We start from the raw sequence: 26959 nt of genomic DNA, 5'->3' as shown, positions 1-26959 counted from the left end.
AAAGAGAATGTAAATTATCTTATTAATTTTTAAATATTGATTACATGTTGAAATGACAGCATTTTGGATCTCTTGGGCTAAATACATATTTTTTAAAAATACATTTTTAAAATTAATTTCATGTACTTATTTTTACTTTTAAGTATAAGGCTACTAGAGAATTTAAAATTATATATGTGGCTCGCATTACAGTTCTGCTGGAAACACGCCTCTAGAGAAACTTGCATATGTGTGTACCCAAGGAGATGTAAGCAAGGGAATTCACTGCTTCACTCTTCCTCCTGTGGAAAGACTGGTAACAGATGCTCACAAAGAGGGGAATTCATACTCACACAGTTAAATGAATGAACGAGATCTATGGGTAGTAACACCGACCAGTTCCTAAGCAAATGTTGATCGAATTGCAAAATACATAAACATTGCAAAATACATACATTTAAAAAGTACATGTAATGCCATAAAAAGATACAGATACATAATAAAAATACAAACTGCAGCCCAAGAAGGCAACACACCAAATTCATTCCAGTAGCTGCTTCCGGGCTAAGCAGAAGGGCACAAGGAAGGGAGAGAGAGACTTCACCTATAATGCTTTGTTTTCTTGATTAAAAAGTCTTTCTATCTTCAGAGCTTAACAACCCTTAATTCCGGGAGAGGAGGGCACAGTTGTTTGCTACATGTATTCTCTAGAATTTCTGGTTTAAATATTTTGCAATGAAGCAGCAAAGGAGGTTCAGCTGCTATTGGGCTTCCTCCGGGGATTCCACCACAGTGCTGGGGAAAGCAGGCTGCCCGTGAGACCCACCCTGGACCACTCTGCTTTTTGCAGAATCCTTGTGCTCCTCCAGATCCCAAAGAGGTGGGGCAGGTGGAAGATGGCAGGCAGGAAGGTGGCAGGTGGGGGGCCAGGAAGGCCAGAGAGGAAAATGAGAACTGGGATGCTTGCAGAAAAGCCAAGGCCAGAGCTGTGCAGATCTCAGCCCCAGACGGGCCAGACTTGGAAAAGACGAAAAATCTGGGGGGAAGTGCAGGAAGGGATGAACTCAATTGCTTTTCCAGGGGGAGTACTGGCCCCCCGGTGTCCCAAGCTACACGGGAGGTGCTAGACAGTTGCTTCCTAAACCAAAGTAAAAATCATTGCTTTTCTTCTTCCGGGGATGTGCTCTCCTTGTCCCCCTTTTGCATAAGAACATAAGGGCTGGCTGCCCAGGTTGGAACACTATCTCCCATCCCACGGCCCAAGGGGGTAGCAGGAGGGGAGTCAGCGCAGGAGCCACCTCTGCAGAAGGGCCGTGCACAGGGTCACTGACCATCCCAGGCGCTGCCATCTCCACGGCGTAGCCCCGTCGGTAGAGCCTGAGGCCTGGCCTGCCACGGCCATTAACTGCCAAGCAGAGGTTGCTTGGAAAACAGCAGCCTGGCACTGGGGTGATCTCATAAAACAAATAGCAGAGATGCTAATTCCCTTCCCTCAGTAATGGAGACCAGCTGAAAATAAACTACCTCCAGATGCCTGGACCGCCTAGGCTCCTCCCCGGCCCTCCTAGGCCTGCAGTTCCAGGGGCTGCGGGTAGCAGTTCACGCTGCTGGGGGGAGGGAAGGGAGGTAGCAAATTCACGACCCGGGCCTGCGGAGCTGAATGGGGGACCCTGGTGACAGCAGGGTCCGAGTGACCAAGATAAACTGGACAGCCAGTGGAAAAATCCACTGTGCTCTGGCCTATGCGCCGCAGCCCCCCCCACCCCTGCCTCTGGTTTGCTCTCTTATGCCCTCCCGAGGGCTGATCAGCTCAGGCTCCTGGGACCAGGCCGGGAGTGATGACTGGGTATGCACGGTCCCTGAACTGGGGCAGGTACTCCGGGGCTGCTGGACCCAGGAGCGTGGGGTTCCCCATGCAATACCACCTTCCGGGGTGCCTCTCACTAACCACAGCAACAACGACGACGATCGTGGCAGTAGTGATGGTAATAACAGTAATGCTAATGGCTGACTATTGAGTATTTACTAATTTACTCTGTTCTGGGCCCGATTCCAAGAACTTTTCAGGTATTAACTCACATAGTCCTCACAACAGTTCAATGAGGTAACTACTATTATTATCCTCTTTTTTACAGATGAGGAAGCTGAGTCACAGAGAGGTTGTGCCCAAAGTCACAGGTTTAATCTGTGGCAGAGCCAGGATTCAGTCAGCTGTGGCCGGGGCGCCTGGATGGCGCAGTCGGTTAAGCGTCTGACTCTTGCTTTTGGCTCAGGTCATGATCTCAGGGTTGTGAGATGGGAGCCCCGCTTTAAGCCCCACATCGGGCTCCGCACTCAGCACAGAGTCTACTTGGGAGTCTCTCTCCCTCTCCCTCTGCCCCTCCCCACCTCTGTGTGTGCGCTCCATCTCTCTCTCTCTCTCTCTCTCAAATAAATAAATAAATCTTAAAAACAAACAAACAAACAAACAAAAACCCCAAAGTCAGCTGTGGCTCTAGAAGCTATATTAGTCCCTACAACACTGCTGGCCTCTTGGGACACAGACCTCAGGCCCTGTGATGTCCCCCTCAATGCCTTCCAATTTCTCCCTAGTCACAATGGTCAAGGTCATAGTGCGTTCGTTCGTTCGTTCGTTCATGTATTGACTGCGGGGCTGGTTCTGGGGTCTACTGATGAAGAAAATACAGTCTGTTCTCCCAGAGCTTATGGTTTTAGGGACACTGGAGGTTACTGGGTTCACTGAGGGGATAAGCATAGGGGCTGCATTTGAAGGTTGGGGGAAGGCTTCTCCAAGGAAGTCACTTCTAAACTGGAAGCAGTTGGGGAAGGACATTTCAGGCAGCCAGAGCTGCAAGAACAGAGAGGTCAAGAGTGTCTGCTGCATGAACTGAGAATAGAAAGTTCAGGGTCAGGAGGCACAAGGACAGGGGAAGCAGTAGCTAGAGGCAGCCAGAGGCCTGGACAGAGGCCAGCATGCAAAAGGTCTCATAAGCCATTCCTGGCATTTATCCAACAGGCAAGGGGGAGCCACTGAAGGGATTTAAGTAGGGGACAAGCGAGGTCTGGTCAGGGGTTCGGATAACTCTCTTCTGCTGCTAGGTAGAGGTCGGGGGCTGATGGGGAGGAGGGCCTGGAGGTAGGAGCCACTCCTGAGGTGAGGGCACCAGAGGCGGCGGGGAGAGGTAGGCAGCAGTGAGCATCCTCCGGAAGTGGGGATGGGGAAGGGGGTGGGGCAGGGGAGGTGCCAAGGACTAGTCCAAGGGAGCCATGGATGGACGGGGGTTGGGACGGTGGCAGCACCCACAGACACAGAGGCAGGAAGAAGAGCAAAGAACTTCCGAGACAATAAGTTCAGTTCTGAACATGCTGTGAGCTTGAGGGCCTAGGAGTGAGTATCCAAGCAAGAGTTTTCTCCAGTGTAAGGAAAGTACAGGCCTGTCCATTCAACCAGTCCCACCACTGCAGAGGAGCTAAAGGAGAGGGGCTGCTCCCTGCCCACCACCATCCACACCCAGAGAACAAAGACCACGCACTGGCAGTCTCCTTGCTGCCTCCTGGGCTGGCAGAAGTTATGGGCAGGGAAAGATCAGGGAAGAGTGGGGTTGGGGGCGCCATGGGTCTGACCTAGGAGGTCCTCCAGGGGACACAGCCAGAGACAGTCTCAGAGCTAGGCCCAGGGCCCCACAGAGCAGAGGCCCAGGCTTTCCCCCAGGACTCAGAAATGACCCAGGCCTTCAAGGAGGCCAAGAAGGCTGGGGATGCCTGGACGTCTCCCAACACCAGCAGCTCCACAGAGGCATCGGATAAGAACCGTCCGTCGACGGAAGACTCACCAGCTTCTGGAAGAGGTGGCCCATGGTGACCTGGCTGTCCCACTGCTGCACCTTGGGGCAGAGGTTGTCATAGAACTCCTTGTGGATCTCGTAGATGTCCTGGATCTTGTAGAAGATGGTCTCGATCTGTTGGATGGTGAGCACGGGCTGGGAGGTGGTGGCTGTGGCCTTCAGGGGTTTCATGGGCTGGGAGCCAGGAAGGAGAAAAGAGAAGGTGAGGGGCAAGAAACCAGATGGGCCACTGATTCGCCCTTCCCGCGAATTCGCTGATTCGCCCTTCCCGCGGCTGGAGTGGTGCCCAGACAAGGCCACGGAGGGCAGGGCACCTGAAGTGTGGTTTGCATCGAGTTGCTGCTGTCATAGGCTCCAACGAGCCATGCCCCACTGCAAGGAGGGGGACCCTGACAGCCAGGGCCTGGTCCGGCAGCCCTCCCAGGCCCATGGGTTAATGCCAGGACACGTTTCCCCCACGCCCTTGTCGCCCAAGGGGTCCCCGGCCCCCAGCCTGTACTGGGTTCGCTTATTGGTTTAATAGGATCCATGCCTTTCTTCCACGGTGGCCTCATGTCCTTAGTTACAAGCTCTCTTGTCACACATCCGTGGAAGGGAGGGTTGACTGGGAACTCGAGCCCTAAGCTATTTCCTTCCAAGAAACAGAACATGATTCTAGGATTTGGTGGTAGAGCCTCAAAGAAACTCAAGACCAATCTCAGCTACACTGACATTTCAAGTTCCCATCCCAGTATAGGGAGAGCGAGCAGGCGGCACAGATGCCACCGTCCTACCTCCTGCACCACGGCAGACATTACTAGTCGATCACAGTGCTCTTTCTCACTGAGCTTATCTCCACCAAGATGCTCCAGGGGCTGCAGGTGGAGTGGATGCAGTGACAAGCAGTAACTCAGGACCACTCCCTAACACTGGCAGGGAGCTGCAGTTGTCCTCTTAATGCCCAACAGGACTGTAGGAGACTGTAGGAGAATGGGACCTGGGTGCATTTTCTTCAGTGTGATTTTCTGTATTTTCTAAATCACCTAAAATGAGTAAATCTTAATTTTATAATCAGGGGGAAAAAAGCTATTAAAATTCATAGTTGAAGCAAAAAAACATCCTGATGTCAAAAGATGAGGAACTCTTCCTTGACTGGCCTTCCCTCAGCCCCAAAGCCCCCCGAAGATGCCTAGACTGCCCTCCAGAGGCCCTTCAGGGGACAGGGTCTGGACACCTGCCACTTAGAGAAAGTGTGGGTCGGGCAGGCACATTTACGCAGAAGAGAGAAGCCTGAGTCAGACGTGGTTAATGTTCTTCCTCTAGCTGAAGGGCTGTGTGGAAAGAGGCCTTTGACTTAGTCTGAGTCACTCTGGAAACCCAGGAACAGCCAGGAGGAGTCATGGGGGCAGGTGTGGACTCCCTAGAGCTGACCCTCATTACCTCACGGGATTGGTTCCAGCCAGAGAAGCATTCTAGCCGATAATGGGTGACTCGGTGCTGGACTGGATGGAACAGTGACATTAACAGAGGCCAGAGTTATCCCTGGCTCAGTCTGAGAGAGGACCAGCAGCTCAAGCCACCACAGCAGCCAACTTCCAGCCACGCTTCCTGCTCTCCTCTCTGCTGCCTCTCTGCTGGTGGCAGGGCCTCGTCTGCCCATAAGAGGAAGTTCATCTACCCAAATACCCAGATGATGCTCTGACTTCCAGCTCCTGTGTCCTCCCAGCTCTATAAAGTCCAGAAGCGAGGATAAAGGCAGGGAAAAGCAGAGCACTCCTTCTGACCCTCTTAGTGCTGGAACCAACTAACCCTAATGTCCAGGCTTTGCTAGGGCAGTAGGATGAGGTTTTCCTTGGTGCAGGCCAAGAGGTGTGGGTTTGAGTCTCAGCTCTGCCACTTAATAGCTGTGGGCACGTCACTTAGCATCTGGGCCTCAGCAGCCTCATTTGTAAAACTGGGATAATATTACCTTCTCAAGAACACTGATGGGAAGATCAAAAGCCATATTTATATAAAATATCAAGTATGTGCCTGGGACCCAGAAGGCAGCCAATAATGTTAGCTGCTACCATTATTATTATTCGCCCCACAAATAATGTACCAAGTGCCTAATGTGAGGCCAGACCAGGTATTCAGTGATTCACCACACACGTCCAGTCCCTGCCCTGTGGAGCCTCCCATCCAGTAGGCGAGACAGACAAAACACAAGGAAACTGTCAAACACATTATTTCCACCTAAGTGCAATGAAAATAATAAGAAGGAGACCTCCTGAGCCAGGGTGGGGAAGGACAGCTTCTCCCAGAAGGGAACATTTACTGTGAAATGGAAGCCCGGGGGCTCAGAGGACAGTATTCCTCAACGCCGGTCCCAAGGTGGGCATGCGCTTGGTGAGAGAGAGGAGCTGGAGAAAGCCAGGGAGCCCAGGTGCAGTGGGCAAGGGGCAAGGGGCAGGGGGGAGGAGCGGGGCCAAGGCAGGGCTGGAGGACCAGGCAGGGGCCAGACCAGGCAGGGGGAAGGAATGTCGCTTTCAAGTCCTTGTAATGACCCAGCTTTCCCTGAAGGGATTTAGGCAGGGGAGTGATGGGGGGCCAATTCTCTTTTCAGGAGATTATTTTTCTGACTCATGATCCTTGCTCTGGAGAACATTATGATCCATTTGGGTAAACTGGACCAACACAAATGAAACAATGTAGTGCACAAAGCCAGAGAGGACATTACCCATCTTGGGCTGTAAATACCAACCAAGTGGTCCCGAGGCTGTGCTGGTACACCTCAGGGGGCTTCACAGAGGAAGTGACAGGAACAGGGCCTCGAAGGTGGGGAAGGTCTGAGCAGGTGGAGGGTGGGGTGTGAGTAAGCACACCAGGCCAGGAAACAGAAGGAACCAGGAGCCAGAGGAAGGGCACACTGTTCTCCCAACCCCAGGTGGGTGGCCCCACTCAGCTTCAGGGCTCCCAACATTCTGTGAAGGATACGGAGCTGTTCCTCAAGATCGCTGTCCTAATTTATCCTTTTTTCCTCCCCCCCCACCGCCCCGGCCCCGGAGCCAGCGGAGGGACAAGTCAGCACAGGGTCCCAGAACCTCTCTTCCTCGCTCCTGCCTGGGTGCAATCCCCACGCAGAGGGGAATAAAGTACCTAGGGCGGGAACAGCCCTGGGAAGATGAAGGGTCAGGACTTCTCAGAGGCTGTTGGGTAAGCACTCATCGGCCACCTAGGTGAAGACAAGACCCAATTGCTCTGCTTCCTCCTCAACTTCCCACTCTGTCTACAAAAAAGGAAGAAATGGGTGCTCACCAGCAGCGGGTCACGTGGACGGGGCCTGCACTCGGGCCGTCAGAGGGTTCTCCGGACAAGGTTGGGGACCTTTGGTCTCAGCCCTGATTTCGCTTGGGGGTAAGGGAAAGTGGGGGGCGTGTGTGAGCTCCGGCTGGCCAGAGACCCTTGAAGGCAGTTACTTTTATCTGGTGAAGCCCTGAATCCAGGCCTCAGGGCCAGATGGCTATAAGGCAAAAGCAACTCAACACTGAGCTCGGATCCAACACTGTTCTTCAGCCCAAGGGCTAGCATACTTCTACCTCCTCCCAGAATCCTGCTGCAGAAAGCAAGGCTAGCCCCTGGCTCTCCATTTCATCAGGGGAGAAATGGATTCTTAAAAAAAAAAAAAGAAAAAGAGGATCACTGAGTGACCTGGGAGTCGAGCCTGGCTCTCCATTTCTCACAAAGGGCTTCTCAGGAAGAAGGGCCAGGTGGGTTCTGACTCATAGTGGGACTTCACAGAGCTGTCTGTCGGCTCTGTCCCCCAGCAACCTGCTTTCGAAACGGGAAAGAAATCAGCCCACTTCCTCCACCTCCTATCCCAGAAGGCCTGGAGGCTGCTAACGTATCACCTCAGTTACTCCTCCTCCCGGAACCCAGGGAGGGAAGCATCATTAACCTATTTTAGTGATAAGGAACCTGAGAACCCCAAAGCAAACTGCCAGAATGACAGGCTGAGAAAGGAGGGCCAGTGGGGCCCAGCGATGGGAAGTCCTGTAGCAATGGCCAGAGGCAGCCCCTGAGCTCACTTCCCACATTCCCCGTGGTAGGTGAGATGCAGAATGACACGCATTTGGTTTGTCTCCCTTCCTCCACGCCCCACTCCGGCCCACTCCGTTTGTAATCTGAGCCAACCAGGAACCCGGAGGTTTCCATATTACCAGACCTTGCTCCAGCCAACAACCCAGGGGGCAGGAACAGAGGCTCTTGTGTGGGTCCCAGCTGCGCCTGTGCGTGCACACACACCACACGCACCCAGCCATCTGCATATCAGGAAGTGTTAAGTGAGAATAGTCTAACACAAACACGGTAGGAGCAGAGCCGGGGAGCGGGGGGATGAGTAGGAGATCTGGGAGTGGGCCACGGAGAGGAGAGATTTTCTTCCCCAGGGCCCCTTGGTCAGATCACCCCCCAAAGAGCAAAGGGCTCTAGCAACCAGGCGGCTGTGAGGGGAGGGCTCCCAGCTCAAGGAGGGGGGTGGGGAGGCTTGATTCCTTATCTCTGAGGTTCATTATCTGAGGCTGTGGCTGTGGAGGGTCCTGCCCCCTCTTCCTGGGGCCCAACAGCGCCAGCGCAGACCAGGCCTCCCAGCTGGCCTCTCCCCTCCCTCCTCCTGCCTCTGTTCAAGGAAGAACCAATCAGGGGCCCGCAATGAACAGGCTGGGGCGGGGGGAGCAGAAGGAGGTGTCCTGGGTGGCCTCAGGACTGTGGCCCCAGCCTCACAGGTTTTGGCTTTGAGTCCTGAGCTGTTAGGAAGGAGAGGCAGGGAGGCAGTGTCTTGGGCCCTACTTCTGTTATCTTTGCCCGGACACACGGAAACTCACATTAGGCCCAATGACTGACGAGAAGGCACCTTGGAATCTATGAGGGGCTGGCCTCCTCCGAGAACGCGCCTCCCCTTCCTTCGGGGAAAGGCTGTGTTGACAGAAACAGGCTCCAACCTGCGTCTCTCCCAGCACTGGTCAAAATAAGAGCAGCAGCTAATGCTTTAGTCTCTGTTCTAAGAGCTTCACATACAAACTCATTTTGTCCCCACAACAACCCCATGAACAGAGTACTAGTATCAGGATCCGCAGTTTGCAGATGGAGAAAATGGGCCACGAGGGTTCATGAACGCGCTGAAGGGCTCGAGCTCGAGAGCGGTCAAGCAGGGATTCTGACAGGCGGTTTGGGTCCTCTGTTGGAACTCCTCTCAAATGCGCATCCTTTTAGTAATGACAATGACGCCCCCTCCATTCGCTGTGGCAAATTCACCATTTCTGCGGTGTCCTTCACATGTGTCTGATGGGTCCTCTGCTTGTCCTCAGCTAATCTGAGTGCCTGGGTCCCCAAAAGGATCACCTGATCCTCTCAACCCCGTGAAGAAGACAGAGAAGGTCATGGGATTAGTCTCATCTTCAGATGAGGAAGATGAGGCTCAAGGAGGTTACTCATGGCTTGCCCAAAGCCAGTGGTTTTCCAAAACGACAGTACCCGTGAGAAAGAACGTGGCCCAGTACATACATATATATACACATATACAGACAACAAACCCAAAGTTAGGTGAAATAGTACTTATTCTTACTATGTGTGATGCACACTGGTATTTTCTTTCTCATTTAATAAAAAAATGCCGGTTCAACCTACGTTGATTTCACAATTTACTAATGGGTTCAGATGCAGGTATGAAAAACAGAGCCATGAGTCTATGATTAATGGCAGGTTAGGTCTCGCCCTAGTTCTGGCCCCAGGTTGCAGTCCTCGCCTATCTGCCACCCTGTCCATCACTTGAAAAACATTGCTGTGCCTACCGATAAACTCCCAGTGACATCTACCACAAACTGAGCCCAGGCTGTCACAAAGTATCTGCACATTTCTTTTCTTTTTCTTTCTTTCTTTCTTTTTTTTTTTTTTTTTAAGATTTTCATTTACTTATTTGACAGAGAGAAAGAGAGAGCGTGAGCAGGGGGAGGAGCAGAGGGAAAGGGACAAGCAGATGTGAGGCTCGATCCCACGACCCTGAGATCATGACCTGAGTAGAAATCAAGAGTCAGATGCTTAACCCACTGAGCCACCCGGGTGCTCCAAAGTATCTGCACATTTAGATAGTTATTCCTTGGGTAATAAATGCCAAGGTCTCTGGGACCCTGGGTGACAATATCTCACACCACAGCAAGTACATAAATGTGTACTTTACAATTCTTGTAAGGATGAGTTTCTACTCATCTACATCTACATTTCTTATTCCCCATGTCTCAGGCTGCAAAACAACCAGGGGGAAGAACTTTACATTCCCTACTTACTCTGCATAAGATCTAGCCGCATCTAATGAGCACTTTCTTCAAAGGCAAAAACGCCTTACATCTGCGTAGTACTTCTGCCTAATATTAATAATACTTCCCTCCCAGTCTGAGTCTCACAATGCCTCCATCTTGGGAGGAAACTGAGGCATCTTCCCAGAGGGCTGGGGCTGGTCTAATGCCTAAATGCCTCAGAAACACCATGGCTATGGTGTTTCTCAAACGACACAGAAACCTTCCACCTCACATTTCCTGCCACGGGGCCTGGGGATGGCCACGGCTCACTACTCCTGGGAGGAGGAAGGACGGACCAGGAAATGACAGAAAGGACTCAGCTTGATTGACTGGTAGAGACTGCCCAGAGCCCAGTGTGGAGGCGGAGGCTGGGCCCCCACCCGGACTCCCACCTGGACAGAGTACTGTCACTGATTAAAAAAGCCTGTGCATGGTCATGGGCCATGGGAGTGTTCGCCATCTCCAACCTGGCTGTGCTTCTCCCGCCTTTCCCAGGGCAGCTCATGGAGGGCTGGGGCTGAGAGGCACAGGCCCCTTTCCGGCAATGACCCCGGCCCAATGCCAAATGGTCAGCAGAGCAGTACAGATTCTGCCCGCAGGGAAGGACTGGTCCAGGTCTCCCTTCTTCTCCAACTCCAAAGGGAGTTTTCGAGCGTGACACTGACCAGCAAGCCAGAGCGTATATACTCACCAGCAGCAAGGCTTCCAGCTGGTTAATGTAGATCTCTTCGCTGGCCAGGAACCCCGAGAGAACCAGCTTCCTCATCTCCAGGCCTTTCCCTGCTTCCACCTGTAGGAAAGCAAACCAAGAGCCAACAGTTCATGAGAAAGGAGGCTAACATCCTGAGTGACCTGTTTTCTTGCCTTTTTCTTCCTCTTTCATTAACACTTTTGTAGGGAATAGAAGCCAAATATATTTATTATAATTTGGAAAATACAGAATAAAAAAAGGAAAAACAATCACACATATTTCTGCTGCTAACATATTGCTTTCTCTCCCACATTCTTTTTCCCACATTTCCTTATTTGTCGTCCATCCATCCACCTATTCCATCTTGTAATAGTGGGCAGGATAATAAAGGACCTGGCCTCACGTGTAGGGGCAGTTTAATGGGGGAATATAGACAAGGGAAATCAGAGGGATGCCTGGGTGGCTCAGTCATTTAAGCAGTGGACTCTTGATTTTAGCTCAGATCTTGATCTTGGGGTCGTGAGTTCAATCCCAGAGTTGAGCTCCATGCTGGGTGTGGAGCCTACTTAAAAAAAAAAAAAGAAAGAAAGAAGAAAGAAGGAAAATCACAGCCATGACTGAGGCAGGGCATGGTCACATGGGAGGACCCAACAGGGGCTGGAAGAGGTTCCTGGAGGAGTATAAACTGAGAAGAGCGATAGAGAGGATGAGATGAAGTGGCCATGGGAGCCCCATCTTGTGGGGGCTCTGGCTACACCTCTGGCTATATCTTTCTGTCCCCGAGGGCTCAACCCCACAACAGAAGGTGCTAGCTGTGGGGTCCTCAGCCTCACCCCTGTCCTCCCACCATTTCCTAACTGCCTCATTGTGCAAGGCACATATCCTAACTGGCCTCCTCCCCACTCCAAAATTTCTTCTCCTCTATGGTGATCATGCGCCATTTAGCCTTGAAAGTCCATCTTGCTAATCTCTTACAAGGACTGTGTTCCACCCCTCCCTTCTCCTGTGGACCTTGGCTCTGCAGCCCAGATTCTTCTAACTGACCTCCGCCTCTCTCTCCTCCCTTCACACCACACACCAGAGCCAGGTTAACCTTCTGAGAACACCACCTTACACCTGATGCTTATCAGGAACTTAATATCAATACTGTAAAACCTTGCCATTTCCAACGACATGCACGGATCTAGAGGGTGTAAAGCAAACTGAAATAAGTCAGTCGGAGAAAGACAAATACCGTATGATTTCACTTGTATGTGGAATTTAGGAAACAAAACAAAGAGAAAGAGACAAACAAAAAACCAGACTCTTAACTATAGAGAACAAACTGATAGTAGCCAGAGGGGAGATGGGGGTGGGGGGAGTGCAGTGGGTGAAGGGGATTAAGATAGTACACTTTTCATGATTGAGTAACGTAGACAATTGTTGAATCACTATATCGTACACCTGAAACTAATAGAACACTGTATGTTAACTATACTGGAATTAAAAAAATAGAAACAAAAATATCAACATTGCAAAAACTGATTATTTGGGAATTCAATTAGATCATTCATTTATTTGTTCAACAAATATTTACTAAATGCCCACCAGACTCTGTAGATACACCGGGAAGCAAACATACAATAATCCCTACTCTTATGTGGTTTATAATCTAGAGGAAAGACAGTAAAAACAAAAAACAAGGAAATATAAATATATAACGATGCACTGTGATAGGGGGTCTGGCTTATTCTTGGCTTAAATAACCTTTGCTGGCTCCTAGCACCTCTCCCAACTGTGCCGATCTCCTGCTGCCCACCTCCCCTGCAGCTGGCAGATCTCTGGGTCTTCCCAACCTGCTGGGAGTGTTGGGGCCTCTGCACTTTGGTTCCTGCTACCCAAGATGCCTGTCCCGCCCTGGCTCTTCTCTGCAGCACAGACCCTCCGGCCTGATGCGTGAGCTCTCTTGTGAACTGGCGGAGATTCGGCGGGGGGGGGGGCCTCTGAAGCAATGACATCACACTCCTCTGCACATCCCTGAAGGCCGGCACCACACAATACCCCTAGCACGTGGGCACCCCACATTTACTAATAAGCCTTGTAAGTTCTTTTCACGCACCTTTAGTCCTCCTTTACCTCACTGGGCTGGGTACTGTATTTCTCCTGTATGCAAATGGAAGCAAACAGCACTTGGAAGAGGGAAGGGACGAGCCCAGGGTCACACAAGCCAGGAAGTGGCCGACCTGGGATTCCATCCTAGTCCTTGAATACCAGATTCCAGGCTCTCCCACCGCTTTAATGACTTCCTCGCTCTCATTTTCTTTTTCAAGCAACGGGTGCTTACGTAGAACCACAGAACCCTCTCTGGGCACCAGATGCATACCTTTACTTAATTTAGCACAGGCTGGGAGAGTATATGAAGCTATCAGAAACTTCTGAAGTCCAGAAAAGAGTGGCTTCCCCCCAGCTGCACGACCTGCCCCACAGTGTTCCCACAGCTTTCCCACCCTTCCCCAGGTGAGGGCCTGAATCCTTGGCCTTCCATCAGCAGCCCAGGTATCGGATCTGTGCCAGCCAGAGGCTGCTGCCCCCCAAGTGTCTGAAATGTTACCTGACCCTGTGATTGAAAAACAGGGTCACACATCCCAGTGCCCCAAACCTATCAATACGTCACCTTACATGGAAAAAGGGATTTTGCAGGTATGATTGAGCTAAGGATTTTTTGATGGAGAGATGACACTGGATTAAGTAATCTAATCACAAGGGACTTTATGAGGGGGTGGCAAGAGGGTCAGAGTCAGAAAAAGCAATGTGACCAGAGAAGGGGAGCAGGGGGAGGGAAAAAGACTGCAAGACTGGCTAGCTTTCAGGACCAGGATGGGGCCATGAGCCAAGGAGTACAGGGAGCCTCTAGAAGCTGGAAAAGGCCTGGGAATGGATTCTTGCCCCAGAGCTTCCAGAAGGAATGCAGCCCTGCTGACCCTTTAAGACTTGTGTGTAAGAGAATAAATCTGTGTTTTAAACCACGAAATGGGTGGTCACTTGTTTCGGCAGCATTAGGAAACCAGTGTGGACACTAAGCTTTAGGGAAGGACAATAGTTCTGTATCGACGGCTTCACACGTACCAGGCACCAGGCGCTGTTCTAAGAGCTTTCCAGGGATTAGCTCACGACCATCCCACACTCTGGAAGGTGTTGTCATTACCCCCTGAGGCACAGAGTGGAAACTCCCAGCTGCCTGGAGCTGTTGGCCTTCAGGCAGGAAGCACACCCTTCAGGGGACAAGGTCCGAGCCTGGAGCAGGGCCGCAGCCCCGGCCCCTCCTGGTCAGACCTGAGGCGGCCTCCCTGCACGCCGCAGCAGCTGGACCAATGGGAACTCGCCTTCCATGCTGGGGGCCAGTGCACTCCTACGGCACCCCACCCCCCTCCTGTTCCCTGCCAACAGAAGATTCACCTGAGGGCCTGGCAAACATCTTGTAAAGGAAGTCACTTGAGGGACACTGTGAGCTTAAGTGGAGGGCTGGCTGGCCTAGGACCAGGATGAAGACCTGGTCACTGCAGCTCCCGCCACGCTGTCCCCCACCTTGGCGTGAGCACAGAGCCCATGACAGTCCCTGCGACAGCCCAGTTCAGCAAGACCCTCTCCTCAAGAAACTCCCACCTCAGGGTCCAATCTTGAAAAAGCTCCCCAAAAGTCAATAGTCACCCCCAAGAGTCCCACTCTGGGCTACTCTCCCTCCGAAGTTTTGGCTGGCATGGGGGTGGAGGTGGTAGAGAGCTTAAGCATGTGAAATTAAGTTCTGCTCATGTTACCACCAGGAGGCCTGTTCTTGTTTACCACCAAAAACCTCTTCCTTTTTCTTTTCTTTTTTTTTTTTTTTTTTTTTTTTTGCTTTCCTCATACCCCCATGTTCCTGGCTTAGAATTATCTGGAAATTCACAATTTTTTCTTCAATCCTGTGGGGCTATTCTTGTTTCATAAAACACGAGGGCTGGACATTCATTCATTCATTCATTCAGCACTATGTGCCAGGCACTGGGAATACAAATACAAAGAAAAGGCGAAAGAAACAGTCTCTGCCCCCAGAGAGCCCTCCAGAGGTGGTGCCCACGTGCAAGAGTCCTCGGGGCCAGTTCCCCGAAGAGTTCAGGGCCCCCACAGTCTGTGCCATACTGCCTGTCGGTCCCCCAACACAGGGAAGCTACCTTCTGAGTGACACTCAGACTGTCTCCACTTCCTCCCCAAGCGGGGCTCATGAAATGCAGCCCCTGCGGGCTGGTTCACTCCCAGAAGTTCACACAATCTGCTAGGCTGAAAGTCTGTCAGCTCGAGGCCCCCAAATCCAAGAGCCCCTCTGATAGGGACAGTACCTACAAGGTCAGGTTAGCTAGCTCTGGCCTGGTCTTCTACAGAGTGCAGAGGCTAAATATAACACTTCTAAAGGTTTGGGCCTAGGCCAAACCAAGATACGATCTGTCCAGGAACTGTGACCTCCTCCAAGACAATAGCGAGGACTGAACGGGCAGGGCCACCTGCTGTTCAGAGCCTTCGGCCAAGTGGATCTGCACCCGGCTCATGGGCCACACCACTTTTCAGGGAGCACCTGGCAGAATCTGCGCAGAGTAGATGCCACCGGGTCTAGGGGCTGTGCCCATGCCAAGCATCAGCATCAGGACAGGTGGCCCCTCTCTGAGCCAAGACAACGTGGGGACATCCAGCCATTCCTCCTTGTCCTAGCGCTAGGTACTGGGGAGCTCTCCTTCAGCTATTTCCTTAGCAGAATTTGGAGGGGGGGGCAAAGCCCACTCTCCCGTAGGCTGGATCCCTGTATTCCAGGCTCCCTGCTGTCTGAGGCTTTAGGCAGGTCCAGCAGTGTTTCCAAAGGCCAGGTGTTCATATCCCACCTTTACAGTTCTGTCATTCATACCACTTACACTACTGTCTACTTAATATCGTTCTTTACAACTGACTTCTTAAAAAGCCCAGCCTCCCAAGCATTATATTTGAAATCGTAAGATGTACAAGTCATATTTTTCCTAATACACGTTAAAATATAAACCTATTAAAGTGCGAAGAATACACCTAGGTGCCACCTAAAATCACATCTCAAATCATCCTAAGTGGGGCCCACACTCCAGGAAACACCCAGGCACAGGTGGGGGGACACAGGCGTGGCCATCACGGCCCCCACATGCTGGGGGCCGAAGACACTGGGGCCGGTGAAACAAATGTGGGCGTTGCCGACTATCCATTAAAAACTGGCACAGAATAACACCTGATGGGCTAATCTGCATTACAAAAGGACTTTTATTACTGACAAAGGAGTTCCTTTAAATAGCAGCTTTTAGATAGCAAGGCCGCAATCAGCCTTTCGTACCTTTAAATAGAATTGTATGAAAGATTTTTGGAAAGCATACAACACTTCAAGGCCAGGAGGTGGTGTTGCTATTGGTATTAACGTGATTATTAGTTAATAGAGAATTAACTCCTCAAAAGGAAGTCTGGGTTGAAAGACACAGCAAGCTCCAGCCCCAGCTCTGGAGGAAACCACTGTCCTATCCACCTCTGTCCCCCAGGAAGATGAAGCATCTCAGAAATTACACTGCAAGCAGGATTGATTTATAGGACACATGCTCAGGGACACAGCCACTGTTGAAGGTAAGTACTCCTGAAGTAAAGTAATAGCCAAGAGAGAACTGCCTTGGATTCCTACCAGCGGCTGAGAAGAGGCTATCGTGCAAGACTGCCAAGACCATCCAGGACAGGAACGCACCCTCCAGAAGTGCCCCTTGACCCCACACATGCATACACACACATGCTCACACGCACGTGCACCCGGTCCAGCTCTGACCCAAACAGAAGTGGTCTCTCCTCCGAAGTTCTTACCCTTTTATTGGAACCCTGAGGACTTTCTCATTCTATTCCTATTATCTGTGCACTTGTCCCCTTGCCCTGAACTGTGAACTCTTTGTGAGAAAGGACCATGCCACCATGCCATGTTCATCCTGTCTCTTCCTCAGTGCCAGGCAGAGTGATTTGACTAGAACACAACCTGACAGTGTTTGTTGAATGACTCAATGAGGTTCCTCCCCACCCCTCTGCAGCCACCCTGCTTGCCTGCTCCCTCTACAGCTGACCAAGCTTGGTAGAGAGTGAGGTCATCCTGGAGGTGTTCAGGATGAGATGAGGGGCCTGGAATTCGCCAACACTGTCCCCCAGGAAGATGAAGCATCTCAGAAATTACACTGCAAGCAGGACTGATTTATAGGACACATGCTCAGGGACACAGCCACTGTTGAAGGTAAGTACTCCTGAAGTAAAGTAATAGCCAAGAGAGAGGGCCCCTTCCCCCATGCTGAGACAAGTCCAGGAAAACTAAGGCAGCAAAGAGGGGAAGACTCCACCTAGGCGCTCACAGGGATCTGGGAGGATCAGGGTTTTTAGGTGTGATGTGTGCCTGGGCCCCCTTGGCATTGGTGTGCTCCCTCCTTGGAACACCTCTGAGTAGGAGAACAAGGCCGGGAACATGGTGCTCCACGGAGCCTCGCTCACTCCACAAATTCACTGCACACCAGCCACGTCCCAAGCTGTGCAGTGTTTAGCAGCGACTACAACATGGCCCTTGCCCTGGAGGAAAATAGGACATAATTGAGGAGGCAGATTGTCTAGAGTTCTGAGCAGACTGAAATACGAGCTAAGACCCAGGTATAAGCCAGAGTCTAGAGTAAGGGTGGATCCATAAGGCAGCATATGAACAGGACCCCACCGGTGCTGGGGAGGGGTTCTCAGAGAAGGCCCATTAGGGACCCCCTACACCTCCCATCCCACACACTACTTAGCTCCCAGCCGGTGCTCTTGGTTCATTACCAGACCTTTCCCCCATCCTGTTCCTGGTGGGGAGGTTGCTCAGACCCTAACTACAGGGACCTCTGCAGGCTTAGTGGAGATGTGACTTAACCCCAGTGGTCTGAGCTAGCACCAGATGAGAGAACCAGGGGTGGGATGCTAGCCACGGCCAGCCTCCCATTACATCTCCTCTCTCCTCCGCACCCAGGCCCACAGCTAGAGCTCCACCCAGACGCCGCACATCAGCCATCTCCTGTGGGTCTGTAGTCTGTTTTTCACCTCCATTAGCTCGCCCTGGGAACCACACTGTAGCATGGGTGTGGCAGGGCTGCAATCCCCATCTTACAGGAGGGACCAAGAGGCCCAGAGAGGCTCAGTGGCAGCCTCCTGCCCACAGCAATGCTCCGTGCACCACGCCCTCTGGGGTGCAGACGGGCCCGGCAGGGAGGGGGGCACAGATGGACACTCTGCTAGGCAGCCTGGCTTGCAGTCTGCAAACTCCCTGCCATACATTCCCACCGGCCTTCCCTTCTGGCCACAGAACAGAGAGGAGGTGAGCAAAAGGCTGAGGTTAGGGCTCTCAGGAGGGGGCCGACGACGTGAAAGCAAGGAAGAAGGAAGGGCTGGACAGCACTGGTCCCAGGGGAGGAGACGAAGAGAAGGAAAGGGGATTGATGCACAGACTCCTGCTCTGCCTTCAAGGCAACTCCTATGACAGGACAGGCGCATTGCTGGGGAGAAGGTTCACAGCCCCAGAGTGGGTGGGCTGGGGCCCGGCAGATGCTTCTTGCCTACGCCCACCTTGGGAAAAGTGCCTACCCACCTGGCTCCTGCCTGGAAGCCAAATGTTATCATCCCCTTTTCAGCTGATCCAATTCTTTTCCTTCAAGGAATCTCAGTGACCTCTGGCTCCCAATCTCTCCCCACGTTCTCTCGCCTTAGCCCAGACTGATGAAGTCTCCTGGCGAGGAAGCGAGCGGCCCCTTTGGCCCGAACTTCCCAAGTGCACTTATCCTACTGTTGCCATGGAAACACTGAATTATGGCCTCCCGGTTTCAAGTCGGCCAGCTCCTCTGGGGCAGCAGGCTCACACCACTGCCGTGCCCACCAGGTGACTCATGTCACTGCCAGAGAAAGCCCCCAGCACAGCTGGCCCGGGGAAAACCAGAAGCCACTCGCGCGGAGGACAACTGGCCCAGGGGGAGGAGGCAGGCACTGCCCCTCTCCCCCAGGAGCAGCTGCCAGAGGGCTCGGCCCCTCGCACCCCCTCGCAGGCAGGCGCCCGCCCCTCGGGCCGGAGCGCGGTGCTTCCACCCAGCCGTGAGGTTTGTGCACAAACCAGCCATTTCTGCCCGCACACAGCTTGGGCAGTCAGAGCGGCTCGCCCTGCCCCTCCCCCGACAAGCATCCAGGGCGTGTCACATTCCCACCTTCACCGCCACCAAGAAGGGGGACCCTGAGCCGGGGCTGGTCGGGCTTCCCAGCTCGCACTCCTCCAGGAGAAACACATCTTCATCCTCCAGAACCTTGTCCAAAAAGCCTATAGCCTCCTCTTCCTCTTCCATGGCAGCCGGAGGCGCGGAGGGCAAACAGGAAGCGGGGTCCACGCAGCAGCAGCCGCCGTTGCCGCCGCCGCCCCGGAGGGAGGCAGGCGGGCAGGGAGGGGAAGAGCGTGCAGGGCAGGCCTAAACCAGCATGCTGGCCTCCCCGGAGTCAGTCCTGGCACCCGGCCACCGGCTCCCGATGAAAGGCTCCATTATGAACCTTTTCCTGCTGCCGCTTCCCGGCCCTCCCGCGCGCCGGGGCTGCGGGCCGCCTCGCGCGCGTCCCCAGCCGGGGAGAGGGGAAGCGGCGCTCCGGCCTCCCAGCCGCCGCCGCCGCCGCCGCCGCCGCGAGCGCAGGGCTGTGACTGGAGGGACCGCGCGGCGCGCTGGCGGAGCAGGAGGAGGCGCCCCCGCCGGCCGCCGCAGCCCTTCCTGCCGTGCGTGCCGGCCCGGGCGCAGGCGGGGCCCCGCGCTCCCCGGCCGCCGCTCCCGAGCTCCGGCCGGCCGCCCCGCCGCCCCGCCGCCGCCGCCGCCGGCCCCACAGATCCCGCCCTTTCTGGGCTCGGAGGCTCGCGTTTGCTATTAATACGCAGGAAATGCACGACTTGACTTGCGAGGTGGAGCCGTTCCCTCTCTGCGGTCACCGGCCGGCGGCTGGCGGAGGCTTCTGGAGCGCGGAGGAGGGGCGAGGAGGCCGCAGACGGGCCGGGCGCGGGGGGAGGTCTGCTTCCCAGAGACAGGCTTTATTTACGGCCCCTCGCCAGAGCCCGAGCAGGCAGGGGGAGGAGCGGAGAGCAGCTGCCCGCACGGCCTCCGGGAGGACGGGGCAAACCTCTCTGTCACCTTGGGATGGCCACAAGCTGAGCCTCGTTCTCATCTCTGCCTCACGTTCTGACACCTTTGCGCAGGGGAGGCCAGGGCCTGGTGAGAAAACAGTTTCTATCACCACTGCGGCTGGGAGAACAAGGCTTTGTGCAAACGAGGCCTCAGCCGCCTCACCACAACAGAACCAAAAAGTGCCAGCCAGGCTCTGCAGCAGGCCCACCTTGGACGGCCGCGGGTGCCCCATCTCCTACTCACAGATGCTGCTGGGATGAGCACTCCCACCTCCTTGGGCTCTTTTGCCTCAAGAGGGGCCTCGGCCCAGTGGAGCCCGCCCCACGGCAGAGGGTGCGGGTAACACCAGCAGCCCTTCCTGCTCCCAGCCTGCTTCCCTTGGCTTCCTCCTCGGCGGCAGAAGCCAAATCCACCCAGACAGAGAAGTCCACATTGTGGCTGTGTAGGCCCCAGAGAGGGGCATGCTCTTACTCTCCCGGGGGGGGGGGGGAGGTCAGGGGCAGCCCCTGGGAAAAGCTCTTCCACCACACAACACCTAGGGCAAAGGTTGCAGACTCCAGCAGCCACGAGGGTGCAGGTAAGATCAGTGGAAGCGAGCCAGGTAGGCAGCGGGTGGCGGGAAAAAGCCACCACTCAGCTCCAGCTGATGGCTGCTGGGGCAATGCTGGCGTCAGGCTGCCCCATCTCAGATTGTCCTAGAGACGTTGGCAATGTGGATTCTTAGCTGATCTCTCTCCATTTAAAAACAGTGGCAGATCAATGACATTAAAACAAAATGAAACATGGTGCAGTCTGAATGAAATACACCTGTGAACTGAATTAGGCCCACAGACAAGGTTGCTGCCTTCTTGCAGCTGGTTGTTTCTTTGAGGGAAGTTGTTGGGGGGCGGGGGTGGTGGTTTTCCCTGAATATCCCCTCTGTCCCATTTCCTCACCAGAACTGGCATCTTGGAATCCAATTCAGCGTCACCCACTACCAACCCACCACTTCCCTTTGTAGACCTGAACAATCAGGGCCACCACCTGGGTAGATCAAGTGGAAATTCAGGATTCTGGGTGGTGAGCCCTGAAGCTTCAGCCCCACTCAAGCCAACCCCCTCAATCTCCGACCAGCCCCTCAACAATGTCTCCAGCCAGGGATTCCCTTGAAATCTTCCTGATGCTTCTAGCTCACAATTCTCTTTCCTAACACACAGTTGCCAGGACCAGTCAGAGTGGCTCTTGGTGATGCAGTGTCTGAGCTGCCCATCAGTGTGTGTATCTACCACCAGCCTCCTTAGGCACACGTCATATCCCCTGTCAGGTGGTAACGGCCACAGCGGGGAGGACTCAAACTCTTTGGAAATGAGTTCCAGGGGCTCCTGGGTGGCTCAGTTGTTAAGCGGCTGCCTTCAGCTCACGTCATGATCCCAGGATCCTGGGGTCAAGCCCCGCATGGGGCTCCCTGCTCAGCAGGAAGCCTGCTTCTCCCTCTCCCACTCCCCACTGCTTGTGTTCCTTCTCTTGCTGTGTCTCTGTCAGATAAATAAATAAAATCTTAAAAAAAAAAAAAATGAGTTCCAAAGGAAGGTCAACTGTGCACCATCCTGGGTCCACCTGGTCTCATTGCCTCTCCTTTCCACTGGGCACCTTAACTGAGAACAGGGCCCCTGGCTGAGCCTCCAAGCTGGGTGGAGAGTTGAGGAGAGAGGAGGGAAATAGAGAAGAATGGAAATGGTTTATCCCAACCCGCCAGAAAAGTCTGTGCAAGCTTTGAGTTTGAGATGGGGCTCCTGCCATTCTATTAGAGCAGAGAATCTGTCCTCACCGATGACTCCCTGTCACCAAAGCTGAAATACAGACTGAGGGATTTGGGGTAGGCTCTTGGGCCCCAGGGCTGACAGGGTTCCACAGAGGCACACCCCACTTTACACTCCGCCCCCTCCCTCAGTCCCTGGTTTTTCCCTGTCTGCCTGGGCTGGGTTATAAATAGCCGGAGCACATCTGAAGGGCCCTTTCAGCCACAATTCCTCATTTGGTTTGGGCGGGCAAGGCTGCTCCCAGGGCTTGGGAACAACCGGGCCTGGCATTCCCCAGGGCACAAGTGTGCCAGCCCAGGGCTCTCTGCCAGCGTTTCTGTCTCCTACCCTGCAGCTTCAAGTGCATGGCAGGACTGCCCCCACTGGTCAGACAAGCAGGTGGAACGGGAGAAGGGCCTAAAAGCCCAAGGGTCCCTCCTATGTCCCTTCCCCCACCCAAGGGAGCATGAAGTACCCTTGGATGTCTCCTGGAGTATCCCCATCTTCATTCCCCACGCCCCTAACCAGCAAAGCCAGATCAACACCTACTTCTTCCCCAAACCCTGAAACCTCTCAGAAGCTGCTCCCTAAACATCCAAGGCATCTCTGTTCCACCCCACCCCAGCCGGCTGGAAATTCCAGTGAGTAACTAGAATGCCCTTCCATCACCATCGGGCACACAGACACCACTCCGAGGCCCTCCGTCCTCCCCCTGGGGGGAGGGGGGAAGTGACTCACAAGTCCCAGCAATGCTCCCTCCCTTTCCCCCACAAGTGCCCTGAGCCAGCCTTGGACCTGAACTTCCTCTCTGCATCCTTCATACTCTGCTGCTTCAGCCTGGTTTCTGCTCCTCCTTCCAGAGAAGCAGCCTGCTCCAAAGGTCTCCAAACTGCCTTATTCCAAAGCCTCCCTCTCCTACTCCGCAGCCTCTGCGGTCTGGACTTTCTCAAAGCCCTCAGGTCCCATGAGCATGCCGGTGCTGCTCTCACCGCTCTGGCCCTTCTTTCTCCTGCCTCCTGTAAACTGGAGTCACCCACTCAAGACCCCGGCCTCAGCCCGCTGCTCTCTACCCTTGACGGCCTCCTCCCTCTGGCTTCCAGGCCAATGGCAGCCCGTCACCCTGTGTAGCTCCAACATCTTGCTCAGCTCCAAGCGTGACATCTCCACGGTCGGCTGGGTCTCCTCACTTGGAAGTCCCGCCAACAGCCCCTCAACTCCACATATCCAGACCAAATGACCCCTCCCCCTCCCTAAGCCAGCTTCCCCTTCTGGCTTCATCCACTTCTGTTGGCAGGGCCACCATCTTGCGACTCTTCCTTCCCTCACGTCCCACATCCCTTTTACCGAGTCCCTTTGGTTCTTCCTTCTTTTCCTCTTGTAAAGCCACCACCCCAGCCAAAGTTTGCAACATCTTGCCCCTACACACAGTCACGATCATGTTCCATTTTGAGTCCTGATCTTGCCTATCCATCTATCTGTTCACTCGTTTGCTCCCTCATACCCAGAGAAGGCCTGGCATTACAAACACAAATCTGGGAGACACAGCCATTAGAGTGCTCTCAACCTATAGGAAGTGAAGGACACAGGAACAAAAGAGACAGTGCCTCAGTGATCAACACAGTGGGAACATAGGACAAAGGCACTATCCCTGCCTCAGAGGAAAAGCTTCACAGGAGAGTGGCTTCTGAGCAGCGGCTGGAAAAGGGGAAGAGTTTGCAGGCAAAGGGAGGAAGGCCAGAAAGGAGAACTTCTGGTAAGTAAACACAGAGGGAGGACAGAGTAGAAAAGGGGCAGGAGGTGAACTTGGAGAAGTAGGCTGGAACCACACTATAGAGGGTGAGGGGCACAGACTGAGCTTTTCTTTTCTTTTCAAGACAGGGAGGTGGGGAGGAGCAAAGGGAGAGGGAGAGAGAGAATCTTAAGCAGGCTCCACACCCAGCATGGAGCCAGACGTGGGGCTCGACCTCACAACCCTGAGATCATGACCTGAGCCGAAATCAAAAGTCAGACGCTTAACCAACTGAGATTTCTGACACTTGCCAAGTGCACACTCACAAAGTCACCCATAGTTTCCTCTCCCCAAACCCAATGGCCTCCCCTCACACTTATTCTCCATCCTCATTCTCTTAGCCACTAAATCAATAAGTATTTATTAACTGCCTACCGTGCCCTGGGCATTCATAATGCAGCCACAAATGGGATACTATGTCTACCTCCATGGAGCTGACAGGCTTGGGGACAGACTGACCCTTGTGAGCCAAGGCAGTGCCAGGAGTGGGGTACAATTTCAGAACTATGGGGCTGAGGTACAACTCTCCCAGAAAGGATAACATGGAAATATCTATTGTGATTTTAAAGGTTCACACCCTCTAACCCAGCAACTCCACTTTAAGGGATTTTTTTCTGCAAAAACATTTCTACAGGGGCATTTCTACAAGATCTATGTACAAAGATATTCACTTCAGTGATGTTTATACAAGTGCAAGACTAGAAACAGTCCAAATGTCTAGCAGAAAGGGATGGTTAAGTGACTTATGGCACATTCGTAAAGTGAAATATGCATGCAGTCATAAAGAAAGAAGAACGAGGTAGATCTTCACTAACTGATGTGCAAAATGTCCAAGACTTATTAAGTAAAATAAAGAAAGTGAATTGCATAACAGTACCAGTATGATTTAAGAAAAAAAAAGCATATATCTAATATGTCACATGGAAAAATAAAGAGAAGTATACAACCAACTCTTAACAGAAGTTCTGTCTATAGGATGAGACTTTAGGAGACTTTCACTTTCTACCTTACATATTTCTGTAAAGTTAGAATTTTCAGTGATGTAATCAGGGAAAATAAAGAAGTTAAAAAAAGAAATGTGGCAAGTGCTACGACTGGGAAAGTAGACTGAGCTCTGGGGGCACAAGACAGGCGCAGTTGATGCAGCAAAGGGGGAGTCATAGAAGGTTCTCTGGAGGAGGCGACATTGAAACTCATGCCTAAAAATGTCCAGGGGTTAGCCCGCCAGTGGGGGCAGCGGGGGAGGACAGACAGGACTGTGTGAGCACAAGGAAATGAGTTCAGTCTGGGTGGCGAGTGCGCATTCAATCATTCAACCAACATTGACTGAGCATCTACTATGAGCCACGCACAGTTCTAGGCACTAGAGTTTTCCATGAACAAACACTGGTTACAAAACTGACAAAGCTCCATGTTGGAGTTCACGTTCTAGTTGAGAGGTTGGTAATGAGGCCGCAGAAGTAGGCAGGGATCAAGTGGTCAGATCAGGCAGGGCCTTGGCAGCATTGCTGAAGGTTGGATTTTACCACTAGGAGAAAGGGAAGGCACTGGAGGGTTTTAAGCAGGGAATGACGTGACCATTGTTTAATAGTCATACCTCCCACTGACATCAGATTATTCTTTCTAAAACATTGCTCACTCTGTGCCCACAGGGAGCCACCCAGTCAGCCCAAACAAAGGCAGTGGGGCCCTTGTGGCGACTCAACCAATCCAACCATTGACAACAGTCCTTGCTGCTCACTTTCCCCTTAACGGGCCAGGTACCTTCTCACCTCCAGGCCTCACCCTAGGCTGGAAGCCTCTTCTCCCTCCTCTCTGACAATCCCTGGCCCTCTCAACTTTTTGGCAAAAGCTGAAGCTCCACCTCCAGATTTGCTGGAGCCCAGGAGACTCTGGGCCAGTAAGAACTGACCCCAAGGGGCAGTGCCAGGAGCAGGCAAAGTCTACTAAAGCCATAGACGGAATCAGATGCATCATCCTCCTGATAACTGTGCTCCTCCCTCCGCCTTTCCTCTTCTGTTATAGAAGTCATTCCAAAAATCATATACAGAGTTTAATTACATAAAGCAAATGTTGGGTATCAGCCAGTACATGACACTATTTATGCAGTAAAACAAACAAAAACAAAAAGAACTCCCCTAGATTCTGGATTTGAATCCTCACTCTGCCTCTTGCCATTTGTGTGACCCTGAGCAAGTGATTCAAACTTCCAGGACCTCAGTTTCCCCATCTGTAAAATGGGGTTATAGCACCAACTCCAGGGTCGCAGTGAGGACTAGTACATGTAGGGCAGTGCCTGGCAAGTGTCAGCCCTTGTTAGGCACCAGCTATTCTCCTTTTCTTTGGCAGGGGTGGTGGGGTGTGGGGAGCACAGAAGTGGGGGGCCCTAGCTCACTCCCTGCTTCACCTCCCACCTCTTCTATTGAACCCAATGCCCAGCAGACCATTATCCTTTTCTCTAACTTCCAGAGGTTTCCCCACATTTCAGAACTTACACAGCCCTTTTTATCTAGAATGTTCTTCCTGACCAGTGCCCAGGCAGAACACTACCCACTATCTGAGGCCGCCTCCCACGGACTCCCCTCCCTGAGGTCACAATGACTCCTCCCTTGGGATGCTGGACATCTCTGAAGGCTGTTGCACAGATAGCCTTGAAATAGAGTGTGTGTGTATGTGTCACGGGGGGGTGGGGACAACCCCTGTGCATGCTAATTCCCTATAGCAGTTGGAACAATATCTTGTAAAAAGTGGCTGCTCCGAAAATACTTAGTGAGTAGACATGGAAGCTTACAGGGCAAGACAAAGGGTCTCCCAAGAAGATAAATGAAGGGGTTCAGATTGGATGGATGGTTCCTATGGAAAGTGGTCGTATGATGTGAGCTCCTAGGGCTGAAGGAAGCACAGTCCTACCAAAGGAAACCAGGCTGAGGAGGGAGGAAGGGTGAGTATCCACCAATGCCAAATGCAGCGGGCCAAGCGTGGCTTTATCTCGATTTCCCAGCACTTCCCTCCTTCCTTAGCTCACAAACTCCTGGCAGTGGCTTGGTGTCTAGCAAGGTGGGCTTACGGGGAACACCCTCCCAGTGGGGTTTGGGGAGAAGGCAAGGCAGATTGTGGCCAAGTGAGAAATAGCCCAAGACCAGTGTCACCTCCTTCCCAGCAGCTGGGCTCTCCTCTTTGTGCCTCTCTTCCCCCTGAATCCTCCACAGTGGTACCCCCCCCCCCCCCCCACCGCAGGGGCCTTCACCAGGCAGGAATGCCACTGGGAGCTGAGCCACCACTGCCAGGACCAGAGCTGGGGCCTTCTGGAGAATGGGGTTCACATCCCAGGAGAGATTCAAATTCCACTCCCACCTC

General features: G+C 53.0%; 1 protein-coding gene across 4 annotated transcripts in view; it reads right to left on the bottom strand.

The window, feature by feature from the left end:
- Window positions 1-26959, bottom strand: part of ABR (ABR activator of RhoGEF and GTPase) — a 170924-nt gene that overhangs the window by 60280 nt on the left and 83685 nt on the right. For 3 of the 4 annotated variants that reach the window (XM_032429018.1, XM_032429022.1, XM_032429020.1), the window contains exons 3-4: window positions 10827-10925; window positions 3813-3998 (exon numbers count right to left, since the gene is read on the bottom strand). In XM_032429018.1, the coding sequence (XP_032284909.1) occupies window positions 3813-3998; window positions 10827-10925 (285 nt within the window). Of the gene's footprint in view, window positions 1-3812; window positions 3999-10826; window positions 10926-19084; window positions 19533-26959 lie in introns of those variants that run through there. The other variant, XM_032429021.1, reaches the window with a different exon arrangement.

Source organism: Phoca vitulina, unplaced genomic scaffold, assembly GCF_004348235.1.
Source record: "Phoca vitulina isolate PV1807 unplaced genomic scaffold, GSC_HSeal_1.0 scaffold40, whole genome shotgun sequence".
NCBI classification, from domain to species: Eukaryota; Metazoa; Chordata; class Mammalia; order Carnivora; family Phocidae; genus Phoca; species Phoca vitulina.
The sequence above is the reverse complement of the archived record's forward strand: the minus strand, read 5'-3'. Positions and strand labels throughout refer to the sequence as shown.